General features: G+C 42.9%; 2 protein-coding genes across 9 annotated transcripts in view; both read left to right on the top strand.

Moving 5' to 3' along the window:
- The window catches only part of SKIP (Shal K[+] channel interacting protein), a 173973-nt gene extending 169182 nt beyond the window's left edge, over positions 1-4791 (top strand). For 4 of the 7 annotated variants that reach the window (XM_018007008.2, XM_018007048.2, XM_089461875.1 and 1 more), the window contains 5 exons: positions 28-220; positions 1249-1391; positions 1461-1726; positions 1800-1921; positions 2048-4791. In XM_018007008.2, the coding sequence (XP_017862497.1) occupies positions 28-220; positions 1249-1391; positions 1461-1726; positions 1800-1921; positions 2048-2505 (1182 nt within the window). In that variant the 3' untranslated portion in view covers positions 2506-4791. The remainder of the gene's footprint in view (positions 1-27; positions 221-1248; positions 1392-1460; positions 1727-1799; positions 1922-2047) is intronic. The other 3 variants (XM_018007017.2, XM_018007024.2, XM_089461877.1) reach the window with 1 other exon arrangement.
- Positions 4792-7832: 3041 nt separating this feature from the next.
- On the top strand, positions 7833-11838 carry LOC108613559 (carcinine transporter). Of its 2 annotated transcripts, none has more exons than XM_089461879.1 (10): positions 7833-8254; positions 8951-9297; positions 9366-9484; positions 9682-9844; positions 9941-10117; positions 10208-10357; positions 10490-10714; positions 10813-10940; positions 11039-11460; positions 11603-11838. In XM_089461879.1, exons 2-10 carry the CDS (start codon positions 8984-8986, stop codon positions 11699-11701), a joined length of 1797 nt encoding a protein of 598 aa, XP_089318005.1. In that variant the 5' UTR covers positions 7833-8254; positions 8951-8983; the 3' UTR covers positions 11702-11838. The 2 variants fall into 2 exon arrangements, with proteins under 2 accessions (XP_089318005.1, XP_089318007.1); XM_089461881.1 differs by having other exon boundaries at positions 8956-9297.
- The last annotated feature ends 2632 nt before the right edge of the window (positions 11839-14470 follow it).

The raw sequence follows: 14470 nt of genomic DNA on the forward strand, positions 1-14470 counted from the left end.
GAAACAACTTTCACTCTGGCTGCACAGTCGGGCGAAATGCGTAGCTCGCCAAAGGAAATTGGCGCATTTAATGAGAATGGACGAAACTTTGTTGCCACAAAGGATACATCAAGGGATTTCAGCAATTCCCAAGATAATACCGACCGTGGCAGCATGAGCGATCAGGCGTTTGCATGTTCCGCCAGCTCCGTTGAAAGTTTGCCCAGTGCATCCGGTTCGAGTGAGTACAAAACTCTATCTATGTGTTTAGATATCTACATGTGTGTGTGTGTGTGTGCGTGTGTGTGCTTACAATTTAGATTTTTGATTTTGCCTTTGCATTTGGTTTTCCTTTTGCTGTGGCCTTTCGAACTGGGGTGGAAGCGTTTGCCTTGCCCCGGCTTGTTTATAAAAATTCCCAGACTGCCGCCCAGCGCCACGCCCAGCTGGGCTCGTGTTGCATATTGGTCTATTAACAGTTGTAGTTGTTGCTGCGGTTGTTTTGCAACCGCTGCACAATAACTTGAAATTCTGCAAACTTAATGAATTTTTAATGCACTTGCGCACAGTCAAGTGGCAAGTGGCGAGTGGCAAGTGGCGAGTGGCAATGTGGCAAGTGCATTGGCCAGGCCATGCAGCCCGATGCAATGTCTAGGGCGTGGTTAAATAAAGGGCTGCTGCTGCCTCTGCTGCTGTTGCTCAGTTTTTAATGAACAAAAGTTTTCGCTATATGCGCAAATTTCTACTCTAAATAAAGAAGAAGAAGAAAAAAACAAAACCAAAACAACACAAAATGCCAGAGCAGCTGTACCAGGAGCAGAGCAGCAGCAGCAGCAGCAGGAGGCGGCGGCCGGCGGGGTTTGCAGGAGCAACTTTGAAAAGTGCAAGAAAAAATACTTTATTTTCATGTGGCCAGGACACAAAGCAAGGATTAGCCAAAGCTTTGGCCAAAAACTTCAAGTGCTTATTTGAATATTTTTTGGGCGAAACGAGCTTTGTGTCTGAGACCCTCTCTCTATCTCCCTCTCACTCACACACACAGAGAAAGTGTGTAAAAATATTTGAAAAGTTTTTAATTAACCAAACGAACTGTTTGTGTGCGTGTGTGTGTGTGTCTGTGTGTGTGTGTTTGTATATCGTGCTCTGCCAAATTCTTCAGCCCTTGGCTAATTGGCTGTGGGCGCATTAATTGGGAAATTTTCTGGGCAAACTTCCATCGAAATGTTGTCGAGACAAATATTTAAACGTAAGACCATTCTATTTTGGCAGGCACTCAAGCTCTAGTGCGTCCCGGCAGCCCACACAGCTCCATTTCAGCCGAGGATCGCGCCTCCCTGGCGCCCATTTGCAAGGCCAAGGCACTTGTCGACAGTCTGCCCAATCCCTACGACAAGGAGGCACTCAAATTCAAGGTAAGCAGACGCCCCACTCTCTCTCTCTCCCTCTCTCTTATATATATAACATGCTGGTTGCTTTTGCAGAAGGGCGACCTGATCGATGTGCTGTCCATGAATGCCTCGGGCATTTGGAAGGGCCGCTGCCATGGCCGCGTGGGCCACTTCAAGTTCATCAACGTGGAGGTGCTGCCCGAGCAGCGCATGAAGAACTCGAGCAGCAAGACCCTGGCGCCCGCCTCTCGACTGGCCAACAGCAACAACGGCAGCGGCAACGCGGGGCCCAGCTCCGTGGACGATCTGCTGATACGCATCGGGCTCAAGGAGTACACCTCCGTCTTTGTGCTCAACGGGTAAGTGGTGTAGATGAAACAAATTTCACAACAATTTTTTGTTGGATTGTTTCACCTATCGTTCCATTTGCAGCTACGAGGATCTGGAGCTGTTCAAGGAACTCGAGCCGGCTGATCTGGACTATCTGGGCATACTCAACCAGGAGCATCGCGCCAAGCTGCTGACGGCCGTGCAGCTGTTGCACGACATTGAATGTGAGTATTAGTGTCCTGCTCTTGCCTCGCCCCGTGCCTAAAGCAAATCATGTGAATCACAATGCGACCCACGCCCACAACCACACCCACGCCCACTCTCTCACACACACACGTACTCACACACAGCTACAAATTTCGCACGCACAGGCTCCGACATGGACATAGCCGGCTCCAGCTCGGAGAACGACGAGGCGCGCCTGAACAACATCAACAAGAAGCACGGCGCCTCGCCCTTTGGCCGACGACACTTTCCACGGGACTCCGGCTGCTACGAGGGCTCGCCACTGCCCAGCTCCCAGACGCCCACGCAGACGGTGAACTCGACGGACGACTCGAACAGCCTCGACGATGTGGTCTCCAAGTGCTCCAGCGAGATAATGAAGCGCGTGGAGAGCGCACGGCGCTGCAAGGAGAACCCGTTCAAGGCGACGCTGCCGGCGCGAGTCGGCAAGAAGTCCTTTCTTGGCGGCGGCAGTCTTATGGGCGACGATACGCTCACGCGTGGCGGCCTCAGCGAGAAGTCGAGCGACTCGGGCGTCAGCAGCAGTTCGCTATCGTCGGGTCCGCTGAAGAGCAGCACTTAACATTTGCCAACCATACTCGCCCACGAGCTGCTGCTGGGCGTGGGCCAGGCGGGCGGCGGCAGCAGCGTGGGCGCCACCTCGCCCACCACCTCGGTCGCCTCGGCTGGCATGCTGGGCTGTCCCAGCAGTGGCAGTGGCAATGCCAGCCTGAATGCCACGGCGCCGCTTGGCAACATCTGCAACACTCTGCCGCATGCCCCGTCCGGTGGCAGCAGCACGATGGGCCTCTCCAGCAATCTGCCGCTGAACCGCAATCTGGTGATGTTGCGCAATCATTTGCGCAAAAATACGGGTGGAAATGCCGCATCAGCCGCACTGCAGGACGACAAGGATCAATAACAACCCATTTATTACATACAGATTTTAGTTTAGATTCTCGATACTTCAGTTAGATATATGTATGTATTTCAATTGCTGTGATTCGATAGTGAAAAAAGGCCAAGACGCGTCTTTCAGTTCAAATGTATAGTGTATAGAGACAGATAGATAGCAACAGAGCGAGAGAGCAGGAGAGAGAGAGATAGTGAGATAGAGAGAGAGCGAGAGAGTGAGCACATTAAGCAAAGTCAGTTAGTCAGTCAATCCTTCCTCCGATAATGTTGGCATTTATATATACTCTTATATATATATATTTACATATATATATGTAAAAAGACAGAGCTATATACTTAGTAATTGTAATGTAATCAAATCGTTTAACTATTTTTAGTTAGCCTGATGTAAAAAACAAAGACAAGAAGAAAAGATTAACGAAACATTTTCTCATTTGCCATTTTTTGCCAATTGCTTTCTATGTATATTTCGCAACGTGATATTGTCAAACGTCCAACTTGAATTGCAGTTTTTAATCAATGAAACCACATTTTAATTAACACGAGGGAACGGGCCGAAGATATCTATCTATAAATAACTCAAGTTGATTCCTATATTATGGCACAAAGGCTGCCGGCAATAGACCAATTACATTTTAAAACCCAAATATTTACACGAAGCAAACGAATTTGCCAATATTTATAATTCTATAAAGAGAAACTCAATTGAATTTTAAGTATGAAAATCACACACACACACACACTCACATCATGATGTATCCGTCAAAGTTGTATATTTGGAAAAATCAGCTAAGGGAAAATTGTATGCTAAGCAATATAAATTGGTAAAACGTAGACTCCGGACAAGCGAGCTGTATATAGTAAGGGTATTCTTGTCACTGGGGTGTTCATGAATGCCATTTAACAGTTAAATGCAAATATGTAATAATAATAAGATACACACTTATATACATATTTATATATATAAACTATTAGCAATTGCCAGCTATTTAGCGATAATCAAAAGGAAAAGGACAATGAAACGAATTGGATGGCAGATTTTATTGATTTCACATTAAACAATTAGTTAAATAAATCGATACAAATACTTCAAAGCGAGCACAAAAAGAGAATATATATATATACATACATATATATTTAAACTATATCATAGCGCATATAAATATCGAATACCAATCGACTTTATGTACATTTGACACAGAAACGACAAACCAATTCCGAAATGCTTTTAATCATAATTAAGCAAAATTATAGATATATACATATATAAATATTCATAAAATTAACAACTAAAATTAAATAATCCCAAAAACTTAAATAAAATTTTATAATTAGTCCAAACAAAAAGAAAAAATAAAAAGATTATTAATTGCGCACGTGTTAAAGCCAGAGAGTAAAAATATTCTTATGTAGGCATTTTGAATTTTTATTTATCTAAAAACATAAATTTAAGTGTTTCAACTGTAAATTATATTAGAGAGAAAGCAAAACAAATGCAGAATGCACAAAAGCCACATGCAGCATGTGCGAAAAGTTTCCATTTATCACTGTAAAATTATGTAATTAAATTCGAATATGTAAGCAATATTAAAGTTTAAAGTAACAAAAAAAAAAAAAAAAAAGTGAGCAAAAAAAGAAAACTCAAGGCATCACAACGCAGTTTCAGGCAAGCTAACAAGTAAATAAATAATTAAAAATAAAAAATGAAAAGAAACAAACTAAAAACAATCTTAGAATTCATTAGCACCCACAAAAGAACTTTAACTCTCCAGAGCTCCCTACATTTTAGAAGAAATTTCAAGCAAAACTCAAGTAAAGAACGCAAAAAAAAAAACTCAAATAAAATGAAACGAAAAGAGAGCGAGCAGCACGCAGCTAGCTGAGCGATGAAAGTTTATGCATAACTCAAATAAAAGTCTTAAATAAAATTGAACATATCTAAAAAGTAACTAAACGTCTTATCTATTTAACTGGATCGAACCGAGCAAACAGGTAAGAGAAATGCCTTCTACGAGAGTCAAGGCTGAGCAGGCATCTGCTTGATTGAGACTGATTAGCTATTTATCTAAATATAGCCCAATCTATATTATATAGACTACTTAAGCACGGCTATCAAGCAGGCCACTTTATTGAACTATTCATGTTGTGCCCTACAAGAATTACACATATCATATAATGAATTATTTAATATGGCTTTTTTTTAGTAACTATTGTCTTTTATTCCACATACATTGGTTAGTTTCGCTTGAGCTCAAGCTTTATCGTTAATAGGCAAATTGGTGCTAAGTATTTATTTGAATGGATTGAGCTGCTGCCTTGATCAAAAGAAACCGCCTAAATGACTTTATTCGCCACTCAGAGAGCGCTCACACATTTACCTACAAGTGTTGGGTTTCAATGACATTGAGTGAGCGCTTCAGTTCGCATTAACGATGATTACGCTGCTTCAGCTACACGTGAGCAAAATCTAAATTAATGTACATGCACACATACATACATACACATGTATATATTATCATATTTATATATATGTATGCATATGCATATATATGATCGGGTAATCTTATCATTTAAGGTGTCGCGCCTACCCGAAATGAGTATGTAAACAATTCATAAAGCTCTAGTAACCGGCCAGGCAGCTGATCCGCTCGCTGTGGAGGGAGGGAGGTAGGGAGGTAGACGGCAGAGGTTGGGTGGTTGAACGGTTGAGCGGTTGCATGGCTGTTGGCGTTACGGCCCCTGTTGTCGATGAGGCGAAGCGGCGTCAGTCGTAATCTGCGCTGATGCTGATTAAATTTACTATACTTGTGGAATGGATCTATCTCTAACCTACACACACACGCACGCACATACAGTTGCACATGCATAATGCATTCTGATGTTTATTCATAGAGCACTTGTAACCGATCTGAGAACGCGAACTAACGAACTTTATGCTGGAATTTGGCATATACATATGTATTTACACGATTTTTTGCGTTTGTTTTTTATCATTTATTTCTGTCCACATAGTTTTTGATGCCGCCTGCTCGGGCGGGAAGTAAAATTGCGCTTAAGTGGTTTAGTAGATTGTTAAATTGCTTTTGTCTTTCTGCCAGCGGATAAGTAAATGAAAATATGAAAATTGATATTATTGCATTGCACAAACTATGTAGACTTTATCTCATTTTCTGCCGCATTTTGCGCTCAGTCTCAGTTTCAGTTCCAGTGACAGTGCGTTCCGAGCTGGAGCCATCGCAGAATCAAAGCGCATAAATAATAAATTCTATAATCCAATAAAGAAATACCAGAGATAGCCAGACTATATACATATATATATAGATATAAATGAGTAAATACTTACTTACTTTTATTTAAAGTAAAAGTGGAGTGGAAATTTTCTAAATACTTTTACCCAGCGAATTGACAACAAGATTTAAGACAATTGTTTAGCAATGTCAAATGAACTGGCTTAAATGGCGGCTTATCCGGTTAACAGCATCGCTTCAGGCACACGCAACTGCAGGCTATCTAATCGGGCCCGAGCTCTAGATTTTCTATGCAGTTGCTTGCAGAACTTGACATCTGAGTGTTGTATTACTCACCGATAAAACCCCTTTGCTTATAACTTTAAAAGCAACCCTAACCCTGAATAATGCTCATAATTCTCATAAAAGATATGAATAAACAAAAATAAATAAAGATGAATTTACTTATGACTTGACTAGATAATACCATGAGCAACTATTAAAACACCCACAAACATAAACAAGAAAGTGACTAATATAATTTTTATACCCTGAACCCATTGAAAATGGGAAATCAGGGTATAATGGTTTTGTGAAAAGTATGTAACAGGCAGAAGGAATCATCGCAGACCCCATAAAGTATATATATTCTTGATCAGGACGACGAGCTGAGTCGATATAGCCCTGTCCGTCTGTCCGTCCGTCCGTCCGTCCGTCCGTCCGTCCGTCCGTCCGTCCGTCCGTCCGTCCGTCCGTATGAGCAAAAGGATCTCAGAAGATATAAGAGCTAGAGAGCTGAAATTTGGCAAGCATACTCGTGTATACCATAGGCAGTACAAGTTTGCTTTATTTTTTCGATAACTCATCCGATAACTTTTTTATCGAGAATAATCGAAAAATCGACAATGTTTTTTCAGCTTATTTTGAACACTTTTAGACCTGGAGACTTCAAATTTGCGTTGTATATAAAGTTAATGGATACAAAGATTTTGTAATTTACAGATTTTGGATACCACGCCCCCTTCGCCCCCAATTTGTAAAAAACGCATTTCAAGTACTAGAGACTTGTGCTTTGAAATGTACACACATTTAAGCCATATGATTACGCTCTAAAAGTTTCATTAAGATCGTATGTCTACAAAAGAAATTATTCAACAAATAAATTCTCGTTATATTGCCCACACTGCAGTGCAGCCCAAGCGCAGCCGCTGCTAGCTGCGCAGTTTGCAAAGCGCGTGCTTATACGTGCATGTGTATGTATGTGTGCATAAAAGAAGTCCAGAATGATTAGAATATCAGTTTGGAGGGTTCAGGGTATCTCCTAGTCGAGCAGTCTCGACTGGAGCCTTCTTACTTGTTTTTATATAATTCTTTTTTAATATATCAATTTAATAATCTGACAATTGAAACAAGTGCAAATCACATGTGACAGGATGAGTTGGACTCTTGATATATTGTCCGATGATTAGAAAATAAAACACTGTGCCCAGTAAATCAAGTCAAGTCTATTATAGTTATCAGTGTTTCTTGTCGAGTCGAAAATGTGGTGCGCTCTGCATCGTAGTTCGCATGTGACTTGTAACCTGCAGCTGCTTGGACAATGCATCTGAGACAATGAACCATTAAGTCTTGCTAATTTTTTGACAAACGTTTGGTTTACTCTTTGTTAATCGTCTTACGTGCACATATAAATAACGCTGTAAACTAAAGACCCACGCTTATCAGCAATTATTTTATAATACTTTTGCGCTCTGTCTCCGCTGATAAGCCGCCTCCTACAGAGGGCCCCTTTTAACGCCGGCTGTCGCCTGGGCCATCACTCACAGCGACACCCGCGAGTGCTGCGGACGGTGCATGCGTTGCTCTAGACCCCGGCGCGATCTTAACCTATCATATCATTTGCATGCGAAATGTGAAAAGTGTAAACGGAGAATTTCCCACCACGAGAGTTGTTATCGAGCCGATGGCCAAGCCGAGCTCTAAGCCATAATCACAAATTTCAATTTGATTTTCAACTGCAATAGGACAGCAGCAGCAACAGATCTTATCGCAACAAGTTCTACTAATTTTCTTTTAGTGTACGCGCCTATAAAGCTAATTGCTGTTCAAGAGTGTGTAAACAAACCCCATCGATTGTGAAACCTTACCATTAATTGCCTTTCAAACTACAAGACGCAATTACCCGGAGCTGTAAGTAATAAATCATATATTAAATAAATAAATGATGAAACTTTGTATGAAGTTTTCCAATGAAATTCAACTAGAAATTGTGAAAAAAAATTATTTACCACAAATACGAAATTTTCCATAAATTGACGAAATTAAATTTAATAAAGATTTGTGAAAAGTGTAAATAAAATATTTATAATTATAGATAAACTTCTGAAGTGAATTTAAGCATGAAATTATGACAAATATTTAAAAAAAAAAAAAAATTATATAAAATTATTAATTTAAAATGATAAAGAAATTATGAAAGAGTGTTTAATTTTAGATAAATTTCTCAAATGAAATTCAACAACAAATTGTGAAATTCTTTGCGATAAAATATTCACGAATTTCTTTTTTGCATTATTTTAAACTAGTTTGCCATAAAAAAATAGTTGTACCATTTATGGCAGCTAGTTTATAGCTCAATTATACTGTGCTGACAATCAGCGAACTAAAAAAGTTCCTATAAAACATTCACAATCCACAATTGCTGCGCAGTTATTGCCTCCAAATTAGATTGGATGAAATGTCCGTAAACATATGCAAACGCTTCTGAGCATCGACACATGCTTGGGCATGAAAAGCTGAGAAGTAGAGTTTATTTACACATAGTTTATTTACACTCATAAAGATAAGAGCGAAACTAATCCGCAAATGATTTACTTGAATACCCAGAATAGTCAGCCAGCACACAAATAGAAACAGACAATGAAAGATAAACTGGAGGAGGTGATAGCCAACAGTAGAAAGCTATCTACGGCAGCCAACAGTGTCAGTGAAATGGATCTGGATGAGTCCGAGCTGAACGATCCGTTCCAGGCGCTCATGGAGAAGGCGGGCAACCACGGCCGCTACCAGACACTCTACAACTATGTGTTCGTCGCCGGGCTGGCGTTCGCCGGCGCCATGGTCTACATGAACATCATCCTGGCGCTGAACATACCGGATCACTGGTGCACGGTGCCGGGCAGGGAGCACACCAATCTCACAATGAATCAGTGGCTCGATTTGACGCTGCCCAAGTGAGTTGGCTGCCAAATGCGGTGCACTGGCTCAAATCCCCTGCTAAGCTATTCCATTTCGCCCGCAGGCAGACTGACAATCGGGGCAAGGAGACGCACAGCAACTGCGAAATGTACGATGCAAACTTTACAGAGTTAACTGATTTTTCGGCCTGGCGCAGCAGCCGCAGCAAGAATCAGACGACAGGTGAGCTAAACACACACACACACACACACACACACCCACGCACACATAGCCATTAATACTGCTGTATATATTGCCTGGCTTTGCTTGGCCATTTGAGCGCATGGAAAAACTTGGCCAGCAGTAGCTTGGCTGTCTTATAAATTTATACAACTTTGCACTCGAATACATTTAATTGGACGGCCTCTTCGATTTGCCAGCTTGCCAGCACGGTTGGACCTACGACCAGACCTGGTATGACAGCACAATACCCACGGACCAGGACTGGGTCTGCGCCAAGGATTTGTTCGTGACAAATGTGTTCGTTGTCGGCCGCGTGACCGAGGTGGTCGGCTCATTTATATTTGGCCAAATGGGCGATTCGTAAGTTGGCCGAAACTAAATTATGTGCCTGCCCGCAATTGGCAATTGGCAATTGGCAATTGGTAATTGAATTTCGGCTTCTCCTATTGGTCGCAGCTTCGGACGCAGCGTGGTCTACTACATTAGCGTCATCTTCTGCTCGGTGGGGCGCCTGGGGTCTGTGCTGTGCACGTCCTCCTACACGTGGTTCCTCATCATGTCCGGCATTGTGGGCCTCACCGTAAACAGTCTCTTCCAATCGCCGCAAATCATTGGCATGGAAATCTCCCGAGAGTAAGTTTGACAGATATTGAATAAGGCAGAATAAGGCAAGGAAAAGTTTGCCGAAACTAACTAGAACTTTGTCAATGTCGCACTGGCCAGGGAGGATCGCAGTCGCATCGCCCTCTTCCAGAGCGTGGGCTGGTCCGTGGGCACGACGCTGATGCCGCTTCTCTTCTGGTGGCTGCGCCACTGGGAATCCTTTATGTGGCTGACTTCGCTGCCCACGGCGATGGTCTTGCTGTTCTCCAAGTAAGTCACGCAGTCAATTCAATTGAATGCTCCCAACTATTGTCCAAATCCCAGTTCATTCCTAGTATTTGTTTTGTCATTGGCTCTGACATTTTTTTGGGGGGGATTCCCTTTCCTTTATTTCTTTTTCAGATATGTCATCGAATCGCCGCGCTGGTTGATTAGCAAGCGACGCTTTCGCGAGGCCATTGTCCAGTTCAAGAAGATTGCCAGAATTAATGGACGCACATTCGATGTGACCGAGAAGGAGCTGACCGAAATCTATAGCCAGGACAAGCACGAGGTCACCTATGGCATGGCCTCGCTCTTCGCCGGCTGGCGGCTGGCCCGCAACACCACAATCATGGGCTTTAGCTGGTGCGTATCAAAAAACCAATTTGCATTCCTAACTGCGGTCCGCTTTGGTCGAGCTCGCCCCTACCCACCTGTCCATTTGCCGTTTTGTCCTCCGCCAGGTGCGTTGTTGCCGTTTCCTACTTCACGCTGGTGCTCTTCAGCTCGCGCATGGCCGGCAATCCGTTTTTGAACTTTTTGTACCAGAGCATTGTGGAAATACCCGCGTACATGGTGGGCAAGTACATGGGTGAGTGTGTGTGTGCTGTGCGTGCTCCAATGCGGCCACTGATTGCCAATCATTCTTATGCTGTTCGGCTCTTTGGCATTGGCTTTTCCATCCGACAGGCGACAAGTACGGCCGGCGCTTTACCAATTCGGTGTCCTTCCTCACCTCGTTCCTCACCTGCCTGCCCATCATCGCCTATGCGACGGACGAGCGATTCGAGTGGCTGATGATCTACCTGTCCACCTTCATCAAGTTCCTCAACGCGCTCACCTTCTTCACGGCCAACCTGCAGTGCCTGGAGATCTACCCCACGTGCATGCGCCAGACGGGCATCGCACTGGGCACCATTTTGGCGAATGCGATCGGAGTGCTGGCTCCGTACCTGGTGTACCTGGGGACGACGGTGAATATACGCGCGCCGTACTACATTCTGGGCACCCTGTTTCTGCTGGGCGGAATCGGTGCGCTGTTCCTGCCCGAGACGCTGCACAAGAAGCTACCAGACACCATCGAGGAGGCAAAGAACTTTGGCAGACACGATGTAAGTAGAAGCCATCAGCCATGAGCCATGCGCCATGCGCCATCAGGCATCAGGCATCAACCATCGACGGCATCTAATTTATAATTTAAATTATGCAAAGCAGCCGTAGCCTAATTTCATTTTTCATAAATTTAATTTACAGAAATTCTTCAGTCTGCCAAAAGCGCCGCCGGTGCTGAGCAAGACGCCAGATGCCGAGCCGGAGCTAACCAAGCTGAATCAGCCTTCATTTGCGCCATGAATCAGTAGCTACAGCTCAAGCGGAATCTGAAGTCGAGCCAGGAGCTGACGCAGAAAGGCAATTGATTTGCTGTGGCCCGTTGTGATGTTACATTAAGTACGCCCCAAGTATTACGAATAAAGTGTTGTTATACTTAACTCTGTGCATTTACATGTGACTGTGTATGTGCCTGTATGTGTGTGTGTTGGTAACTGTAATAAGCCCTATATAAATCACAGGAGAGCCGCCGTCCTGAATGAATGAAATCTCTGCAATGAGTTTATCAGCGCATCTGTCAGATATTTACAAATTACCTGCGATACCATTGCCGTTGCCCTTGGCGTAAAGGCGCTGGTGTGGGTGTGTCTGTGTGTCTGTGTGTGTGTGCTGCTTATGCTGATGCTACTGTGGCTAATTTAATAAATGGCTCGGCATACACACGCGTCGTATGCGTAATGCGCTCCACTCGCCTGATTTATGCCTGTTATGTATCAATTTTTATCACCGGTTGCAACAACGAGCGCCCACCCACGCCCACTCCCAGCGGCGCCAGGAGTTGGCAAAGTGTTAAACTGTAAGAAGACACTAACACCACCAGCAACAATAAAAGTAACACCAATGAAAAGTAATGCAAGAAGTTTAATAAACTGCGAGTCTAGATACTCTATGAGCAGCTGAAACATATGCCTCGCATGCAACTTGAGAGCTTGACTGTGTTTTTGACCAGGGAGAAATCAAGCAAAGTGTAAGTTGAAGATGATGCATATTTTACTTATATCTTGTTATATTATAGGTCATTTCATATCAACTCATTGAGACTCTGTAATCCCTAGCTACTGCATGTTGCAAATGCTATGTCAAAGCTGGAATACCCCACAAAAATCGGACAAGTTTCAGCGGCAACAAAACTTGTTTGCCAACAGGCAAAAGGCAGGCAGGAGGCAGGCAGGAGGCAGTCAGGCAGGCAGGCAACGACGTGCAAGTTTTATGCGGCAAGGTGTTTCGTTTTTCAAGTTATTTATTATGATTTATTTGCCAATGTGGCAGCGTCTCAGAGCTGAGTGGTGAGCGAACTATGGGCCAGGGCGGAGCAAGACTGCTCCAAAGGCTTTTCTTGCTGCTGGCCTGCAGCAGCGATAAGTAAATTGTTTATCCTACTTGTGAGTAATGTGCTGCGACGCTACGGCCAGCCGGGGCAGCCATTCAGCTTGATGATCAGCTTGATGCCCCGTACAGTAATGGCCCCGCCAGCAGCAGCAACAGCAACAGCAGCAACAGAAGCAGCAGCTAACATTGTTATGCTTTCATAAACAGCTGAGCGCAATTTTCTGATAAGCCTTGCTACTGGCTGCACTTCCACTTCCACTCAATGTGTGTGTGTGTGTGTGCGCGCGTGTATGGTAGGGTGTGTGGGCTAGTGTTGCTGGCTATTTGTTTCAATTTATCATAAAAGGCAACGCCGGAAGTCAGCCAAGATGCAGTTGAATGAACGACAAGCGAGAGAATATCTTCAGCCAGCTTTGGCTTAAGACGACAGCCAAAGTCCTTGGCACTGGCTCTATAGATTTACAAGAGATTTGAGATATTTCAAGCATCAATGACACTTTAAGCAACAGCGCAACAAAACTGCAGTCATTATTCACAATTATCACGAATATTTGTTGGCAGACCACAGTCAATATATATGCGACTTTCATTATTAGTTTCGACAATCGATTAATCTAATTTAAGCTTAATTATATTCTTAGAAAGTCATAATCATGAAGATGTTTACACTCCTTAAACAAACAAGTCTAATTTAAATATTTCTGTACATCAAATGCAAACAGCAAACTTTATTCTAATGAAAATTCGCAAATCTTAAACTCATCAGCACAAAAGTATGCAATGAAATTCTAGGCTTTCAATATTTCATGCAGCACAAAAGTATGCAATGCTTTTTATACGCGCTTAGAGCTTTTGAGTTTATTTATGCTAGATTAAAACTCTTGGGTTTTGGCAAAAATATTAGATAAGTTTAGTTTAGGGATACTTGTAAATATATATTTGTAAGTCCTCCTGAATACATCAGAAGGTTAGGTTCTATATAAATAATCTAATTGTGTTGTTAAGGTACTAAACTTGCATTGTACAGATTCAGCGCTTAAAATATATATACAAAAAAAAAAAAAAAAAAAAAAAAATTTATGCTAGAGAAAATCAAAAGTTTATTTTCAACTATTTATTTGAGTGCTGGCCAATCAGTAGACGTCATTCCATAATATTTAATTTCTGATGTCAGCTAGCGCAAACACTTTTCCAATCAGCAGACTTGCAGATGGATTACAGCCATCTGCAAGACAAAACAAATTGGATTGCTTAGCCAAATCCATTGGCAAACAGTTTAATTCCAGTTCAATTTTAACCAGTTGACATACTATTTGATTCCGACGGGTTGTTTAGTTTTGGAGCAGGAGTGGCTGAAGGCGACGAGATTTTCATATTTCACTCAATCGGGTATGAATAAAACTATTTGCAATATTTCATGCAGCCAACTGCCGCAGCAGCTGAACAAAATCCAGGCGGGGGCTGGACGTACATATTGGTGGGGGATAAGGCAGTGAGTTACACGTTTGCCTGGCTGTGGGTGCAACAACAATGATTGCGCTTTATTTGCGATAATAAAACACACCATCGCGCCCTCGAGGACAACAACAAGGACGATGGCGACTTTGGGCGAAATCGAACCGCGAAATTGTAACAAACTGCGCGTACATTGGCCTCCATGGCAGCGGTAATAGCAAAAGTCAG

This window comes from Drosophila arizonae, chromosome 2 (assembly GCF_054131065.1).
Source record: "Drosophila arizonae isolate 15081-1271.41 chromosome 2, UAZ_ARI_1.0, whole genome shotgun sequence".
Lineage (NCBI taxonomy): Eukaryota > Metazoa > Arthropoda > Insecta > Diptera > Drosophilidae > Drosophila > Drosophila arizonae.